This window comes from Euprymna scolopes, chromosome 4, assembly GCF_053919585.1.
Source record: "Euprymna scolopes isolate OS-2025 chromosome 4, ASM5391958v1, whole genome shotgun sequence".
NCBI classification, from domain to species: Eukaryota; Metazoa; Mollusca; class Cephalopoda; order Sepiida; family Sepiolidae; genus Euprymna; species Euprymna scolopes.
In genome coordinates, this window is record NC_136485.1 from 138,756,058 (window position 1) to 138,774,967 (window position 18,910).

Consider the following 18,910-nt stretch of genomic DNA (forward strand, 5'->3'; position numbering starts at 1 on the left):
GTTTTTGTTTTTTCAAGATACTCACACAAGACATTCCCTTTTTGCTTACTTATAAAATTTGTCTTAATAAAAGTTAAACTACTTGATCAATTTATGTGATTTTTGGAATATGATGTCTGCATCTGTGACGGTACGTACATCATAAAGATTTTTTTGTCTTTTTTTTATTATTAAATTGAATTCTAAATAAGGATCCCTCTTTTGTTTTTGTTTTTTTTTGTTAATTAATGGAAAAAATTGTTCCTATTTAAACAGTATATTTTCTGAAATTAATTTAATTGAATTCCAGTTTATTCTTCTTAACATGATAAAGAAATGATAAAGTGACTAACTTTACTTTATATATTAGATTAATATAAAATTTGAAAATATTTTTTAATTTTTTTAAAAAGTGAATAATACTATTATCTTTTTAAAGCTATTTTTATAGCATTGTTTACCCTTGGATCTGATTTACTTTGTGCTGAAAAAATGGAGTCTATTGGTTTGGAAATGGAAGACATATTTGGCGAGGAAGTGAATGTCAACGAGGATGTTGGCGCTGTACAAAATGTAGCAGAATCTACTGAAAACCCGGATGACGGTAAGGATTTATTAGTTTATTATACATATTTGGACACTTTGTTTCAACCAATGATCTCCTGTCAATCAAAGCAGCATCATTAAACATGTATGAGAAACCAGGGGATTGAATGCTGGTAGTGGGCTCTCAGGCTTGGTTTGTCTTACTGACAGATACGTACGAAAGTAGTTAAGTATCCTTAGTAGAAAACGAGGTCGGAGTGCTTTTCTGATCGGCAATTGATGAACCCGAAAATTTTATAGCTGCCATTAGTTTATTATAATAAAGTCGTATTCCTGTCTGTTTGTTGTTCACAATTTAATTAATATGTATAAAACATACACTGTTTCACAAATTAATTTTTTTTTCTTAGCTCTTACAATTCACACTAGCACAAATGCAGAAGTACCTCAGGGGTCTATCCTTGGACCTCTATTATTCCTGATATTCATAAATGACCTCCCCGATAAAATTGTTTTGGAGATGAGTATATTTGCCGATGACACCACTCTCTATAACAGATATGAGGGAAAAACAAATGAACACATATCCAAGGAAATGGCAGAAACACTAGAGGATGACCTCCAATCTGTAGTGGAATGGGGACAAAAATGGATGGTCACATTCAATGCTGCTAAGACTAAGCTTGTTTCCTTCAATAACTACAAGAAACCTTCTCTACCACCAATAGCAATGGCCAAGAACACATTGCCTGAAAGTACTTCTTTTAAACTCCTCGGCCTAACGTTTACAGGGAATATGAACTGGAATAGATACATTGAGAGCATTGCCAAGGCTGCTGCAAGGAAGGTTGGCTCCCTCTACCATGCTAGAAAACTACTTACGCCTGACAGTATCCTATACCTCTATAAGGCCACCATTCACCCATATATGGAGTACTGTTGCCACATCTGGGCTGATGCATCTGCTGCTTGTCTCTCGCTCCTGGACAGGGTTCAAAAGAGAGTCGCCAACCTGAGAGTCGCCGTCCTAAACTGTCATCTAGGCTTCAGCCTCTGTCCCATCGACGAGATGTTGCATCCCTCTGCCTGTTCTACAAATACTTTAATGGTGAATGCTCTGACGAACTGCAAACATTTGTACCTCCCTGACGTAACTACCCCCGACAAGCTACTAAGTCTCATCCCTTTACAGTAGAGATCCCTAGGTGCAAGAAAGCCTTTTACTCCAATAGTTTCTTACCCAGAATTGCGGGTCTTTGGAACTCCCTTCCGGGATTCTGCTTTCCCAACTGCACTGATATGCAGAAGTTCAAGTGTAATGTTAACAAACATCTTTCTACTCATCTCCCTTCATAATTACCCTGCTAATTAAGTCCCTGATAGTAGCCCCCCTGCTTCAAAGTGGCACTGTGCCTTGTTTGGGGTGAAAATTTGAATAAAAAAAAAAAAAAATTGTTCGGGAGTTATGTTGCAGTATGTGTTGTATGTTCAATAACATAAATTAATGAAAATAGATACTGAGTTTATGTATATATACAACCGTAGACTTTATTTCAACAAGAAAGAATATTTATACAATTTTTACAGACAATAGCTTGTGGTGAAAAATACATGAGACCATATGTGTGTACGTGCGCGTTGTTGATCTCTGCCGATCAGGTGTGAACTGAGATTAAATATTTTGTTTAAAGTTGTTACCGAGGTAATTCATGATTGTCAAGTTTGTTTGTTCATGATTTTGCAATGTTTCGTTTACCTCGATAAAGCTGGATAATTTTGCGAAAGTTCATTTCATTACCGAATTGGTTTGTATGTGTAAAACACATTTGGTATGCATGGCGCATTTCGTCCCTGGTCGCGTGCTACTTCGGGTGAGGGGAGAAAGTTGATATCGCCACCTATTGGCTGAAGCATGCAATAGGGGTGATAATCATATCTGTCTCGAAACTGAAAGTATTGTACATTGTCCGTGTGTTTGCTATATGTGAAACTCAAACTAACATGTTTCCACACTTGCTAGTTTTTTTATGAAAAAGTAAAGTCCAATTGATAATACAAGCTCTTCATGACCGTTGATCGTAATGCTCATTGCTATGTATCTCTCCTTGATCTTGTTATGGCCGTGTCGTCTTGGTAATCGCCAAGGGTGCTAGCAGTGATTTACAATAAAAATAAGTAAACGAAAACTCACAAGAGAAAACACAACTTCAGACATTGTGTATAAATCAATTATTCTTTAAGTGTGTGTGATAAAGGACCCCCAAATGTTTATTGATAACTGTTTATTGAGGCATCTTTGTCGTCAGTTGATCAGTTCACTTCTCTATCTAAAGCCCTTCCGATCTCTCTCGGAGGGCCTCAGAGCTGACAAGCTTTGCCTCCTAAATTTATTGACTCAAAATTGGAAATCATGTATCCGGTCTTCTGTCTTAGTCTGATTAATAGAAACTGACTTCTACTACACTTAACCCTATCAGCTATTCCCAGATGACTCTTCAGAAATTGACAACTGATCCAGAGACGTCTTCCTGTTTCAAGAGTTCAAAAAGATCTAGGTGCCTTTCCCCCTTTCATCTTTTTACTCTTCTCATTTCCTATAATTTTGCTCTGCTAATGAATCATTTTCCTTACATTATTAGGGGATCTTTGGTTTGGGCAGGGACGGGACATTCATACTATCACATATGATATATGTGAATTTTGTTTTGCAAAGAGTAAACCTTTTTTTTTTTTTTCATTACAAACTGTTTTTATTTATTTGTTTTATTTTATATTTTTTAAAAGAAAATACCTTTGACGCCAACCTTAGTGCCAAACTCGATAAAGGAGCAGCAAAGAAAGTAGTGCGAAATCCACAACCAAAACTTGATCCGCAAAGGTACATTTTTAATCATTTAATTGATTCATTACATGAACAATATAAATTTTTAATTTGTTTACGGCTAAATTATCTCCCTTTTAAAATTAACCTCCTTTCATTGTATATTAACATTTTAAGTCTCAATTTTTTCTTTTAAAAAGTGCTGAAAAAAAATACATTTTTCATTAACAATTCAAAATTTAGCAAAAAATAAAACTATCATGCTTCAATTGCTATGTAGGGAAAGAGTAGTAAAAAATTACAATATCTCAGCATTTGTCCAAATTCACCATGAATTCTTGTGTTGTTGGTTGTAACCTTACTTTGAACTCTATTCATGGATCCTAATTGAGAAAGCGCCCCTCTTTCGATTCAGTTAAAATCGCCAATGAAATAATTTCTTGTAGCGTCCATGAAAACCTCTTTCTGATACAGTAGTGAATAATAGGTCCCGAGGGATATCATGATGCCCAACATGGAGATTGTAGACCAACATGAAATCTCTGCATAATCGTTGGCACCTAAAGGAGAAATGGTGAAGCTTTTAGTTGGCTTTCATATGACAGGTCTGATAGACCCTGCACCATTCGTAGTAGCCAGTTTCAGAATTTTCTCCAGATGTGAATTTCACATATTAAATATTGCAAACAAATTTTTTCTTTGATGTTATTTATCTCTATATAAAGTTAGGTATGTGTATATGGTTATATATTTCTGTATACATAATGCACTTCTAAACTAATTAACCCATGATCATGAATTTTGAAATGCAGCTGATGATTGTAAGGGTGGATAATGTAGGCTTAGGTAGGTGGATAATTAGGCTTATGTAGTCTAAGGCGCAAAAAAGGGAGGAAGTACTTCAAGTAAATTAAAAATTTGCGAAATTTTAGCAATAAGTATCATTCAAACATGGTAGTGTTTGCATATATGGTTAAGTGGCAGTTTTAGTCATTTAGAACTGCCTTAAAGTTTCACCGCTCACTCATTTTTCAACCAATTTTCAAACAATTATTACAGTTTATAGATCACCTTCTCAGCTATATTGTGAAAAGTTTTTTTCAATTTTCATTCAGTAAAACAAAAGTTATGATGAATTTTCTGGTCTTCAAAATCATAAAAAAAAACTTAAGGAGATTAGCAACGTTTTTTATGACTTGTTTCCATAGCAACCACGTCGCTTCAGCGACTACTGTTGCTACCAATTCATGGCTCTTGCGAAAAGAGAAGTAACAAGTGAAACAGAAAGATTGAAAGGGAGATAATTAGGGAGATTTTATTGAAAGCAGACGAGTGCCGTACATTGTTATTACATATGTGTATGTTATGTTTATGGGGCAAAAAAAATAAGACTGAAATTAAACAAAGAACAAGTGAATTTATTGGAAGCCTGGAAAAATCATGGATTACAATTGAAAAATGCGAGTATGAAAAGTAATATGGTTAAGCTTAAACATGGAAAAGTAAAGGACTAGTTGTTAAAACTGGAAAAGGAAAGGACAAGATATTCTAGTAAAAAATATAATCAATTTTTAACTTAAAATATTGCAGCATTAAGAATTTCTTTTTAAATTCAATTCATAACATATAATCAATTCTTAATGCTGCAATATTTTAAGTTATAAATTTATTCTATTTTTTACTAGAATATCCTATCCTTTTCTTTTCCAGTTTTAACAACTAGTGCTTTACTTTTTCATGTTTAAGCTAAACCATATTACTTTTCATGTTCATATTTTTCTATTGTAATTATATATGAATTAATAAATATTCAGTTCTTGTCAAAAATTTTTCCAATATTAAAAATAAAATCTGTATGATGTACACATTCATGACAAAACAAAAATATATGCTCTAAATCACATAAATTGATCAAGTGGTTTGATTTTTAAATGAGAAAATAAAATTTTATGATTATTTGAGGAGTAACTGTTTCGGCCACCATTTGGAACAAAAATAAAAGAAATCTCAATATAAAACAAGTGATATAACTCAACAATAATTCCAAACTTGTGAAATTTATGCTGTAAGGCCTACAAATTCCCAATTATTGCTTAAAAATGATTTTCTTAATAAAAATAAAATCACACGATCAATTTACATGGTTTTTGAAACATGATAATTGACATTTTGTCATGGGTATGTACATCGTACAGATTTTTGCTGACAATCGAATTTGAAACACTGTTCAAATGTTATGCATTTCTCTGTCTCTTTTTCTCTCTCTTTCAATGAAGAAAGAGAGGAGAATTAAATCATATTCTTTTCGATAGTTGAAGCTTGAATTCAGACACAGCAGTTTTGCACTGGCCATTAACGACACATGTCAGGTCAGTTTGAATATGCCCCAATAGTGCTAAAATAAAAGAATCTATTGTGTAAGGGGATGTGCCTATTATTTGATTGTATCTAACACCCAGGGAGCTGACTGCCATCCCCAGGATGTAACAACAGATCAAGAAACATCCTTCCATGTTGTTTGGTGTTTTGCCAGCCTTTCCACCGTTTGTGATCTGGTACTACTACATCAGGCGGTCTGAAGATATCGGTTTCTTAACTTAAATAACATCATAGGTTGATGTTATTGTGTCATTCCTTTTCAAAACTCATGTTCTGCAAACGCATAAACAAAAACAATTTTTCTCAATAAAACAACCAAAGAAACCACTATGAATAGACGTTTTAAGATATAAAGAACTTGACGCATCAAATTTTTTGTCAAAATTACTGGATTAGCATTAAATAACCCAAGAAGGGTTGATATGCCATTAAACAAAACAACCAAATCACCATTAGTGAAAGAAGCTCTACATTATTGTAGATCTGATCAGTCTAGTGCTCTGGGGATCTCTTGCATGGACTTTTTACCAAAACATTTTTCCTTGAATCCTAGTATATATGCTTTTTCTTTTAGGAGCCCGTCTGATGACATGGCCAAACCAGTCCAATCTTTTGTAACCTATTTTAATTGAATGCAACATTTATGGGGGGGGGGGGGTGCAGGTTACCTAGAGATAGTGTTTCAACAAAAACACTGGTCCTCGTTACCTCACTGGGTTGGTTTCAGGAAGAGTGTCTTGCCTATCAAAATTTTGTTTCACTTAAAGGAATGATTTCTAAAGAAACCCGAGATAAGTTCGGAAATTAATTTTTAAAAGCTGTGCAACGCATGCCAGACGTTGAACCAATGATGATGATTTATACAATTTTATTTGTGCAGATTGGCAGGTGAAAGAGGAATTGCAATTTTACCAAAACTCTTTGAGAAAGTCAAATTTAAAGGAAAAGGATTTGAAGTAAGTTTTATTTTGTTTAATTAATGTAAATTAAAATTTTATAGTCATTATTTTTGGTGCTTGTTAAGATATAGTCGACGAATCGACTTTTGAAAAATATATCGTTTTAAGCAAAAACAATATTACAAACTTAATTTTCATGTCGAAAATAATAATATATCCAAAAATTAGGAAAATTCATCAAGTAGAACAACTGCTATTGTGTTTTTAGTAAAAAAAAAAAAAAAGTCTCATTTTGGACAATATTGCAGCCATGAACAAGTAATCTAAAATATTCGTTTCAGAGTTATGTCCCCTGTGTGTAAACAGCTGTCTACTTTTATAATTTCTAAGAAAAATGCGATTTTTTTCCAATTTTCCGTAAAAAGTAACGTTTAACTATAAATAACGTTCTACTCAATGATTTTTCATAATTTTTGGATATATTACTATTTTCAACATGACAATTAAGTATGTAATATTGTTTTTGCTTAAAATGACTTCTGGAGCACAAAAGGTCACTCATTTTAATGGTACCACTCCTGTCTTTGTAGCTCTTCAACTTTTTTTGTTAATAAAATAGGAGGTTTTGCTTTTGGAACGACTTTTGTATAATTAATATTTAATATTTTTGTTCGATAGGCTCAAGATTTGGAAAAGGTAATCAAGGGTTTAGAGCATTGGGCTCATCGACTTTTCCCCAAAAGAACGTTTGAAGAATGTTTGGAGCGAATTGAGAAACTGGGAAATAAACGCGAAGTAAAGGTTTGTTTATTTGTTTGCTTTATTTTAAATTGTTCTCATTCAATTTTTGGAGGAGTGATCATTTTTACATCGAAATTTTTTGTTTCTACTTTCTCATCATCAGCAAAATATTCAGTTAAACGTCTGTTTTACATTCTTGCATGTGTTGCACTGCTTCATCAAATTGACTTCTAACCTATCTCTGACCAAGTCTTCATTTATTTATCCATCTGTCCCCCAGGCTCATTTTTATCGTTTCCTGCCATGTTTTCCTTGGCTCTCCCTTGTGAACTGCATGTTTTGCTAGTGCATGTGAAATGCAGACATGCAGTTGTTGGATGTTTTGTTAAGGGAAGGGTGGGGGCACTGAAAGCTGAAAATCTCTGGCCTAAGTCAGACCACCCGAGAAATATTCTTTGAAAAAAAAGGCTCTGATTGTAGATTAATTGATAACCTTTGATAGTAAATTATGAATTAAATAAAGAAAATATACCTTTCCTGTTTCAAATAAAATTCATATGGGAACTCATATCAACAGTTGACAAAAATAAATCAAGTAACGTAACATGTTTTGGCTTTACACACACATCTTTTTATTAACATAATTACACACGAAGAGAAAATACATGTAATAAACTTGTTTTTAATATAAGAAATCAAAGGGAGACAACTCCGCTCCGAGTTACTTAACGGCTTAAATAACACGTCACCCATTCTCAGACAAAAGGTTGCAATATTAAAAACATGATTGCAGTTAAAATCTATCTCGTATTGATAATTGCAACACTTATTGAGTGGGTAGAGTCCTGCTGGGATAAGCTTTGTGAGTAATCTACGGTTGAGTCCAGGCAAATATCAACGTTATCTCCAGTGGACGCCTTGACTGGCTACCAACCTCTAGACATTTGAACAATGAACACTAACAAAAACTTGGAACAAATCAAGGGTGAAAAGATTTCAAGAGATAGAAAGGGAGGGTGCAGTCAAAGCCAGGCTTCCCTGAAGGAAAAGAAGGAAGAGGAATGCCACAGCCATGACCATGAGTATTTGTAACTTGGACTTGTTGCTTTTGTTTTATTTTGGACTAGCATGGATACCTGGCATTTCCTGGGCTCACATGACGTTCCATTTGGACACAGCTGCTATGCTAAGGATATTGAGAAGTTTTTCATTATTATGTCAACTCGATCGTGGGCAACGTCGATACCCCTACTTAAATGTCACAAAAAGGAAGAAGTATGTGACTATCTCCCCACCAGATATTTTGGCAGAAGGGATATGAAGAGAAGAAGCTATTCTCTGGATATTGAGCACTTTTTGTTGTCTGTGCGCTGTAAATGCAGATGACAAAAGTTTTTAGCAGATATACGAACACACACACACACACACAACTTCCCTTCTATTATATAAATCTCACCTGTCTGTTTAAATGTATGTATGTGTGTTTGTATGTCTGCCTAAAGCTTTCGAGAGAGGCGATTGGATTTTCACAAGATTGGTATTGTTTTGAAGCGCGACCCTTCGGATGACAAATATAAAAAAAATTGGCTAAAAATATTAATTCTTTCACCCTCAACTGGGCACTTTTCTACAAGGAGGGGTCGTTTTTTTGCCGATATTTTAAAAAGTCATCCCCTTCTTTTCGATTGACTAGCCTTCATTTAAACTTTCGCCACTTCTGGTTTGGCGATGGACGCAATGGCAAAGACGTGACATTTTTTTTTTTTTTTCACATTCTTTTCCCCCTTCACGGTACGGGTTTGAGCCTACTTGTCTACTACTACTACTTTTTTTTTTGCTCAACACACTCCTCCAAACACCTGGGCAACGCCAGGCACCCAGACTAGTTATATAATAGATGGAGAATTATTTTCTGCAGCACTGGCTGGATTGACAACCAACATGTGTAAGATAATCACATGAGTGCAGTGGATTCACACGAGGCATGTTCACACCTCAACTATTCCACATCTACTAACCCAAGAAATTTTTGTCTGTTTTCATTTGTGAAAGTTTGTGATTATTTGTGAATGACTATCCTCATCTTGGTTGTTATTTGTTATTTTCACGTTTCGGCCAATGTGAGCTCTGACCATCTTCAGATATATCTTTTTAAACCTGAGAATCTTTATGTTGAACTCTGGAACCTTTATGGAATTTCAAACTGAACCCTTTTTATTTAATTGATACCATTCAGTCCTTGCTAACATGTAGAAATGTATTTGGCATAATCACGTTGACACACCGGTTCCCACTGGATCACCGAAGTTAAGCAACGTTGAACCTGGTCAGTACTAAATGGGTAACCATTTGGGACTTTCAGGTGCTGTATGTGCTCTCTGCTTGTCTCAGCATTGTTTCCAGTCGTCCTGAACTTCTTCTTGCAACTGGACTCAAACAGTGCCGATTCAGGAGAGGTGTGATTGGAGATTGTGCAACCCTTGCCTCACAATTACATGCGCAGCTGCCCTTACGGAGGGTATCCTTTGTCTTTCAAGACTTAACGGAGGCATCGCACATGTAGAAATGACATTAAACCAAAAATGATAATTTTTCTGTTATGACCAGGGAGAAGTGTTAATTATTGCAATTCTTAGTTATCATTGCCCATAGTAAGGTTTAAACCTTCAACCTCTAGAAGACTGCCACTTAGAATTAATTGTTAATAATTAAAGATGCACCTGAAGAAAATCAGTTACATTGGCCCAAATTAGTATTGTGTTCAATTGACATCTGTCTTTTCGATAATTATCTTTTGTTCTTGTTACATCAAATGGCTTCATGCCTCGTCTCAAACAATTTCTTAAAAAAAATAATGAAAGTAACAACCAAGATGAAAATTGTTTGAATATTCCAAATGATACAACTTGTCATTTCAAAAATTCTGAAGCAAGATCGTATTTTTATTTTTATTTATTCAAGTACTGTTTTTACCAAAATTGTCATCGATAAATAACTTCACTGAGTTCAAACTGTTTTTCATAAAGACATATTTGCTTTTAATAGAAGTTATAAATTAAAAATCAGTTCAAAATATAGATCTTTTATTTATTTGCTGAATATTTGCAGACTAGTTCTTTTAAGCAAGTTTTTTTTTTTTTTAATTTATTTTTAATTTATTTTTGCAGACTTGCATAAAAAAAATCCGATTGGACATGCCTATTCTTGATGAAGATTTTGTATCAAAACCTGGAGAAAACATTGAAAACCCAGACATTGGCGCCATGGTAATGTGCATTATTTTTAAGAAAAAAAAAATTTTTTTTATATATATATATATATATATATATAGTCTTGTTTATAATATTCCGAATTTTACTGGGTTTATATAATTGTAAATTCAGTAATCTTATATATACCAATAATTTTTAAGCCAAAAGGTGATGGCTTAAGCTGTAAACTACAAAATTATCATATTTCATAATTGAGCATTTATATAATTGTTTTAGCAAAAAACTAAGACATCGAGAGATGGATTTATAGCTACAAAAAGAGTATTTTATTGTTTGTTACAATTGTTTCAAGACTGTTCGGACAAATTCTAGCATTATGTCGTTTGAAAATTTTCACAGGAACAGCCTTTCGTCAGACTTAATGAAAAGAAAACACTTTAACTAGCAATACACATGAAAAAATTTAAATGGCTTAAAATATTTCAATATTGGTATATATAGAAAGAGCTTGATAAGCTAAGAAAGAATCTTTTTAAATTTTTTAAATCCAATTAAAATCAAGGAAATTATGACTATTTTTATGCCCTGCGTATTTGGGTATTTTCCCCTCTTTAAGACCATATGCGTTTTGTCACATTTTTTGCTCTACTTTTTCAGTAAAAATGCTATATCTTTGTTAAAACACAAGACTAAGCAATGAAATTTGCCATATAAGTGTATTTTTGTACAAGGAATCTGAATATGCTACTGAAAATCTCCAGAAATGAATGGTTTCCAAATAATCTGCAGTAAATTCACATAAATATGCTGCGATTGCTTAAAAATGCCATGTATTCATTAAAAGAAAAGAAGTTAGAGAACTCAAAGTTTAGTTGTAATGCATTTTATGTGCCAAAAACTGAAATCGAAATCTAGGATTGGTTAAAAATGAATATATTGCAATATTTCTTTGGTATTATTGTAGATTAATACCTTCTGTTACCTCTCTCCATCTGATCACCTCTCCAAAATATGTGATTCTACCTTTATAGAAAATTGCATGTGAACAAAAAAAACACATTAAAAAATTCTTTACAGAAACACGGTACGAATGTTTAGAAATCAGGGGGGGGGGATGTTCACATTTTTATCACTTTATTTGCTTAAAACTCTAAAAATATATAATGTATATTATTATTTACTAATTCATTTGAAAGTATATTCATTTCTGAACAAAACGATGGTATTTTGAAGACTTAAAGTGCTTTGGTTTTTAAAAGCAGAAACCCCTTGAAATCTGTGATTATCCAAAGCGTTTTAACGGCCATGTGTATTGCTACTTTAACAATGAAACATAATAAAAACCATTTCTCCTATAAGGAAAGGAAGGCAAGTGAAAATATACCTATATCTAATCTTAGCAAAGTTTTTTTAAAACATACATACATACATATATATTTATTTATTTTTTTTCAAATTTGTTGAACAGTTTGGTTCATAATTTTATATCATATTTAGAAAATTGAATTCATAGACAGATGTTTCTTGTATTGTAGAGGAAAAGAAAATATCAAAGAATGAGAAAGACAATGCACACAATTGAATGTAGAGCTATCTTTCAACTGACAATCATTCCATCTCATTCACCCTTATCCTCAAGTGGCTTTTTATCATGATAAATGGTGATCCATTAGTAAAACAAAATATGATCAGATTAGAAGCCTTCGCCTGCTCACTGTCGCTTTGCAATTTGGATGCATGATCATTATTGAATCCATTCTTGTAATCCATTTTTGAAGAATGGTCCAAAAAAAGACAGCAAAGGAAATAACTATCATAGAGATAAAAAATGATCCAATATTAAGCATAGTTGTCTTTCAAAAGAATTGACAGCATCAATCCAGTCAGAGAAGCTTTGAATTGTAAAGAATTCCAGGTAAATAATGGTCATATTAATTCACTCATGACCAACAAAGTGTAGTTCCCTTTTTGTGTCCAGACGAAAACCTATGACTGAAAAATTAAAAGATTCAGTTATACAGGGTGGAACGATAAATTTGTCGCCTTAAAGAAAACAACAACAAAAAAAATCAATTCAGGTCACTTAATTATGTAGCACTGACATCTATTCAATTTAGCCGCCTTCAGCCTCAATCACCACCTCGATATGGGTCTGGAGCTGGGAGCATGCCTTTTCCACAAGCACTGGTGGGATTTTGACGGATGGCAGTGATCAGGCTGGCTTTGATGTTGTAGAAGGTCATGTTGGTGATGTTCTCGACGTCTGACCAAATAAAGTAGTCCAGCAGGTTCAGGGTCGGCACAGAGTCCTGCTACCACACCCAGGGTCAGCCAGCTGCTTACACCAGGGGATCATCACACTCTTCAGCACATCCAGGTACACTTTGGTGTTTACTTTCAAGCCGACTTCGAAAATGTGAGGTGGCATGATGTGGCTCTCACTTGAAACCATACCAAAGACCTTAACTATGGTCGGAAACTTTGTCGAGCTGTGCCTTCAAGCATTGAACCGTCAGGATTTGCATCTTGAGGATGCTAACAATGGTCTTGTCATTATCTATATCAACAGAGAGCATGAGTTGTACAGTGGCACATCTCCGATCTTGCTCGTTGAACATGGCCTCACTTTCAGACATCTCCTCTCGTTCTTGGGATTTTCTACACAACTGACCAACTAGTAGATGATCTGCAAAAAAAAAAGAAGACTGGTATTCATCAAATGGAAATGGAATCATGTTTTTTCCAGGGCGACAATCTTATTGTTCCACCCTGTATTTTATAATGAGATTCTGGTACTTAAGTGGTTAGTTCTTATCAGCCCGGGCTATAAGCATAATTATTTAAATTTTTGTGATCGTAATCAACACAATTATGCCAAAAATATTGCAACATAATAATTAATATTTAACAAACCTTGTTTAAAATACTATGTAAAAGACTATCCGTAATGAGGAGAGAAAGGTCTGTATTTTTTTAGTAAAATCTAAAAGAAAACTTTCACTTTTCTTTTACGATAAGACTATCCATTGTGCATGCGCGTAGTTCCTGAAATCAGTTGAATAGTAATTATTGGTTGGGCAACATTATTATTGGAATGACAGATAACTGTTTGTGTGGAAGTTTTAAGCTGACTCTGAGCAACTTTTGAATTCAGCATGCATATTCTGGAGTGCTGATTGGTTGAATCTTAAAATTGTTTTGTTTCTGCTGTTGTTGTGGAGCAATAAGATGTGTTGGGATTAGCTGTTTGTAGTTGGTTTGGGCACATCAGGAAGATCCAATATGGAAGCCCACTTCTCCTAAATGGCAAGGGAGAGGATGGGATCTACCAAAAGGGTGACCAGAGGTGATGGTTTAACTAGAGAGTGGTGGATATGGGGGATAATCAAAGATGGCTTGCTCCCCAGTCTCCGCCCCTATGCTGTCCTTCCTACAGATGGTCTTGACTACCCGATTGATTTTGGTGGGCCAGTACTTCAATTCAATTCTGCTCCTTTCTGCTTAGCTCTGTCTCTGGCAGACCGTTAAGCTTCTCCTGTCACTCACCATTACATTTAAACTTCTGCATGCCAGTAAAATCAGGGAAGCAGGAAACGGAGGAAATTTCGGTTCATGTTTGTTAGATAAATGTTATCTAAAAAATAGAAATATAAAAAAAAAATTATGAAAGTTGATCGAGTAGATAAATTTTGTACACAAAAATAATTTTTACATAAAATTCTATATTTCGCTGTTTTCTTTATACTGAAAGTCAAAATGTGGCCAAAAACAGGAGAAATTGAATTATCTCCCTTGTTTTTCAAACGGTGTGCAACGTTAATGGCGGCCATTGATTCTTACCATGATATCTATGCATTTTTTTTTATATTAATGGCAGATGTTCTAGTTGATCAAATTCCATAAAATTATTGATCTTATCAAGATGACAATTACATACTGTATATTGTTTTTGCTTAAAAGGACATATTTTTTTAAATTACTGCTGTAGTCAAGCACCGGAATTCCAAAGTCTAGCAGTCTGAGGGTTGAAGCTATTCTGCTTTTCTCTTATACCCGCCCTCCTATCCCATAGCCTTGAACCCCTGGAGGAGCATAGACCATCTACCAACTTTGTAGATACTTTTGTAGCGAGTTCTTTTTTCGGGATGAGGGTGCTGGTCTCACACCCAACCTTCCCAGAAGGTACATACAATGCCTAGCCTTCCTAAATGGTCATCCACCTTGTACTGGCCAGGCTCAACGTTGCTTAACTTCAGTGATCTTGTGAGAACCGGTGTGTCAACGTGATTGTGCTGTACATTTTTCTCTTATACACTTCTTGGCAATTTATAAAAGTCGCAGCTATATAGATAGACCAGATTTTGGGGTAGATGAAAGAGCCTTCAAGGCATAGGTTGACATTGTAGTGGAATGAAGAAGTTGAGAAGTGGGTAATGTATAAAGATTGTCCCAAAGAGAAAAATTTTGCATAGGCATTAAAAATGGTTTCATGTTGTTTTTGTTAAATATTATTAATTTACATTATTATTAATAGAGGAATCATTTGGAGATAAAATTTAGGGTTTTTTTTTAAAGATAAACAAAACATCAGGTGAAATAGGTAAGAGTGTAACATTGTTAGTCTGGAAGAAACTCTCCTCAAAAGGAGACTATGGTGGTTTGGCCACATTACTGTTGCACTGGCCGAATGAGGAATTAATCCATAAACTGGTAGCACCCAATGCACCCACTGGTTGGGAGGAAGTGATGAGGTGGCCAACTCAAAGCATGGCTCATGACGGTAAAGGTAGGCATGGAACTTGTATTCAGTTCTCATATTTTTTGTGTCAGACACTGGAATCGCGAATGGCTAGATCATGCTGCTAATTCTGCTGCTGATCGTGGATGGCATTGACATGTCATGCGTTTTTTTTTTTTTACAGTGATCACCACTTATCAAGGCCCGGAAGCCACTCAGGGATAAGGGTTATTGCAAGTACATTACGTTAGTGTGGAGATTTGATGAAGTGTTTACTTAAGGGGGCGGTTCATTAGGAATTTGTTAACATTGGACTTGAAGACATCCAAGTTGTAGTCCGGTGGGAAGCAGGCAGACGGAACAGAGTTCCACAGGCGTGCAGTTCTAAGAAAGAAGCTTTGTTCATGGAATCCACGTTTTGATTTAGGCACAGATAAAGAGTGGGGGAAATTTTTCACAGTGGATTCAGCTAGACGGGTGTTTTTTGTGAAAGATTGGCGAGGGGGGACCAGAGATTGGAGTTCAGACGAGCACTGGAGCCGATTCAGCCCAACCCAGATGAATGCTGCTAAAAGTTAAGTCAAATAGATGGTTATTTTGTTTTGCTTCGGCTTCATATAATGCTAACATTTTTCAAGCTTGCTTTTCTCACTTGGTAAGAAGAACTCGTATCTTGCCTTTGTAGGTCTGGAGAAATCTTGACAGAGTTAACTGGTCGACCTTGTGTAAACTAAGGGCAAATGTGTGGCTGGTGAAGTTTGTCCAAGCAATGCACAGAAATGATAAGTTGTGTTAGAATTAACAATGCATTTAGTGACAACTTAATGTTAAAGTAGGAGTATATCAGGGTTCTGCACTTTTTTTTTTTTTTTTTTTTTTACTTGGGAGCTGCCACTTATCAAGGTCTGAAAGCCACTCGAGGATAAGGGTCAATGAATATAAGGTGATAGTGTAGTAATCACTAATGGTGTAAATTGGGTAGAATTTGATTATGGGGACGGCTCAACAAGAACTTGTTTACATTGGATTTGAAGGCTACCATGTTGTAGTCGACCGCGAAGCAGTACAACAGAACAATGTTCCACAGGCGGGTAGTTCTGGGAAGAAAGCTTGATTCATTGCTTTTCATTCATGTCTTAGAAGCATTGTCCAGAAGAGATGCTAGATGCTGATGACTAGTGAAACAAAGGAAAAACTATTTAAGTTAAAAACCTTATCGTGATAAACCTTTGGAGTAAACGATATTTAGACCTCTTCATAAAGTTTGGGAGGGAAGGTGATGTGGTGTGTCCACACCAAGGATAGTAATAGTCTTCCACTTATAAAGATCAGGAAAAACATCTCTTGGCATTAGCACACAAGTTACCGTATATACTTGTGTATAAGTTGATGTGCATTTTAAGATCAAAAATTGTATCGTTTTAGGTATTTTCTGTTTATAAGTTGACTAGATTCTAGACAAGTTAAATGATCCATCTCATGGCTCTTTCTTGCACAGATAATTTCCTTTTTGGTGTTTTTTTTTGTAAATTGTTTCTCGGCATCCATGAGCGATAATACATGCATTTACGCAAGTGTGTCTATTTGATTTTCATATATAGAACCAACCTGCTGCACACTTACATACAACGAATGCAATGTTGCTAATCGGACATTCTGATCAATTGTTAGGGAGAGGTTCAGGTGATCGAAGAACAATAAGTCAATTCCGGGATTTAAAACGACCTATATCCATGACATCAATTGACCTGGAAAGCTAACCGATATTAAATGGATTAGACTAAAACCAGCAGAAAAGTGCAATAAACAAATGCTAGCGGAAATAAGGTTAACAGGTCAATCAACAGGAACTATGACCCAGAGAGTTGCAAACAATAAACAAGCTGGCGAGAAAAAGGTCAACAGGTGAAAGTAATATAAATAAAAAGAGCAAAGAGAAAGCAAGCTGGACAGACAAAGCGAAAATACAAGTTGACACAGATCTGCGACCCGCACTCACTCAAACCTCCACCGTGATTATCACTGTTACTTTTGAAGTGTAAATTGTAAATAACTGTATTATCTATCTATATATATAAAAGGCAAGATGTGTGTGACCATTTCGTGTATGTTTCGCAAAGGCTTTTCTCGCATATGGTCCCAGGGGGGGGGGGTTACGATCGCTTACAACTGTTTATATAGGCTGTAGATAATAATATCTAGGATTTGGGAAAGCGTGTTGTGTCTAGATTTATTTACATCGACTTTTACAAAATTATTGCTATTTTGGCTTCTCACGTGTTGATTCGGCTTTTTCGTATAAAAAGCGAAACTAATTCAAAGCTAACACTGTTCCTGGCAATCGCACCGGGAAACGTCCAGAAGCAATCAGCTTTGATCAATGTGGGGACACCTCTCATATCAGATAATTGCTAATCAATCTGGAAAATGGGGAGCTGCTTTCCCCCTCCCCAACATCTGTTGGGGAAAAAACTTGGGTAAACAAACCCAAGTTAACTGCGTGGCTTCTATTTGACCTAATTATTGAGGTCAAATAGAAGCAGCAGAGTTAACTTTTATTGCTGCCACCTGTCAATAGTTAAATAAATAAATTCAAACGTATTTCTCTTGTATGTCCCCGTGGCCCAGTGGTTAACGTTGTGCGTCTTTTTTTCACACTTTAATTTCCAACGTTACCTCAAGTTCGATCCTCATACTCACCTACCAAAACTTTTTTTTTATTATTTTAGCCCCACACCTCTCCCTGGAGTTTTGATTTACTCAAAACACCCGGGCATCGCCGGGTACCCACCGCTAGTCTATATATATAAGAGCAGAAATGTGTGTATGTTTGTATGTATGTATGCGTGTTTGTGTGTCCGCTAAAAACTTTCGACAGACAGAACAAAAATTCACAAACTTGATATCATATTGAAGCTCCATCCTTCGCCCGAAAAATATCAAAAAATTGGCCAAAAACTTTAATTTTTTCACCCTGAAATCGACAATTTTCTACAGGGGGGGGGGTGTCAATAAAAACCGTCCGCTCATGACGACGACCGGTTCTACGCATGCGTCAGATGACGTCATGACCTGATTTAGTTTAAATAGTTGAAGAACTGACTAAATTTCATGTACATCGTGTTAGCTCAGTTGGTTAGAGGTTGGTTCATTATCTAAACGTTTTGGGTTCGAATCGTGGTTTGAGATGTCTTCTTTTTTTTTTTTTTTTTTTTTTCGATTTTTTAAATTTAAATATTGAACCAGTGTTATTTAAGCCATTTTTCACGTAACGTTTGTTTTTCTGTTATTTTGTACTTCGATTATTTTTAGGTTTTCATTAACACCCCCGACCAACAACAAACACCCAAAAACACCCGGGTACCCACCGATTTTTAAAATTTTAATATCGAAACAGGCTTATTTAAGCCATTTTTCACGTTTTTTTTTTCAGAAGTTTTAACGTTCGTTTTTCTGTTTTCTTTTTTGTTTTTATTTTTTCGATTTTTACATTTAACGTTGTTCGTTTGCTTTATGTTATTTTTTTTTGTGTTTTTTTTTTCGATGTTTTGATTATTAACTGTGGCCATTTTGTAAATTTTTACCTTTGATTACT

General features: G+C 35.0%; 1 protein-coding gene across 1 annotated transcript in view; it reads left to right on the forward strand.

The window, feature by feature from the left end:
• The window catches only part of LOC145269446 (uncharacterized), a 42,682-nt gene that overhangs the window by 12,066 nt on the left and 11,706 nt on the right, over positions 1-18,910 (forward strand). The window contains exons 2-6 of the mRNA XM_080125122.1: positions 419-583; positions 3,310-3,403; positions 6,606-6,681; positions 7,303-7,425; positions 10,533-10,631. Coding sequence (XP_079981248.1) covers positions 472-583; positions 3,310-3,403; positions 6,606-6,681; positions 7,303-7,425; positions 10,533-10,631 — 504 coding nt within the window. The 5' untranslated portion in view covers positions 419-471. The remainder of the gene's footprint in view (positions 1-418; positions 584-3,309; positions 3,404-6,605; positions 6,682-7,302; positions 7,426-10,532; positions 10,632-18,910) is intronic.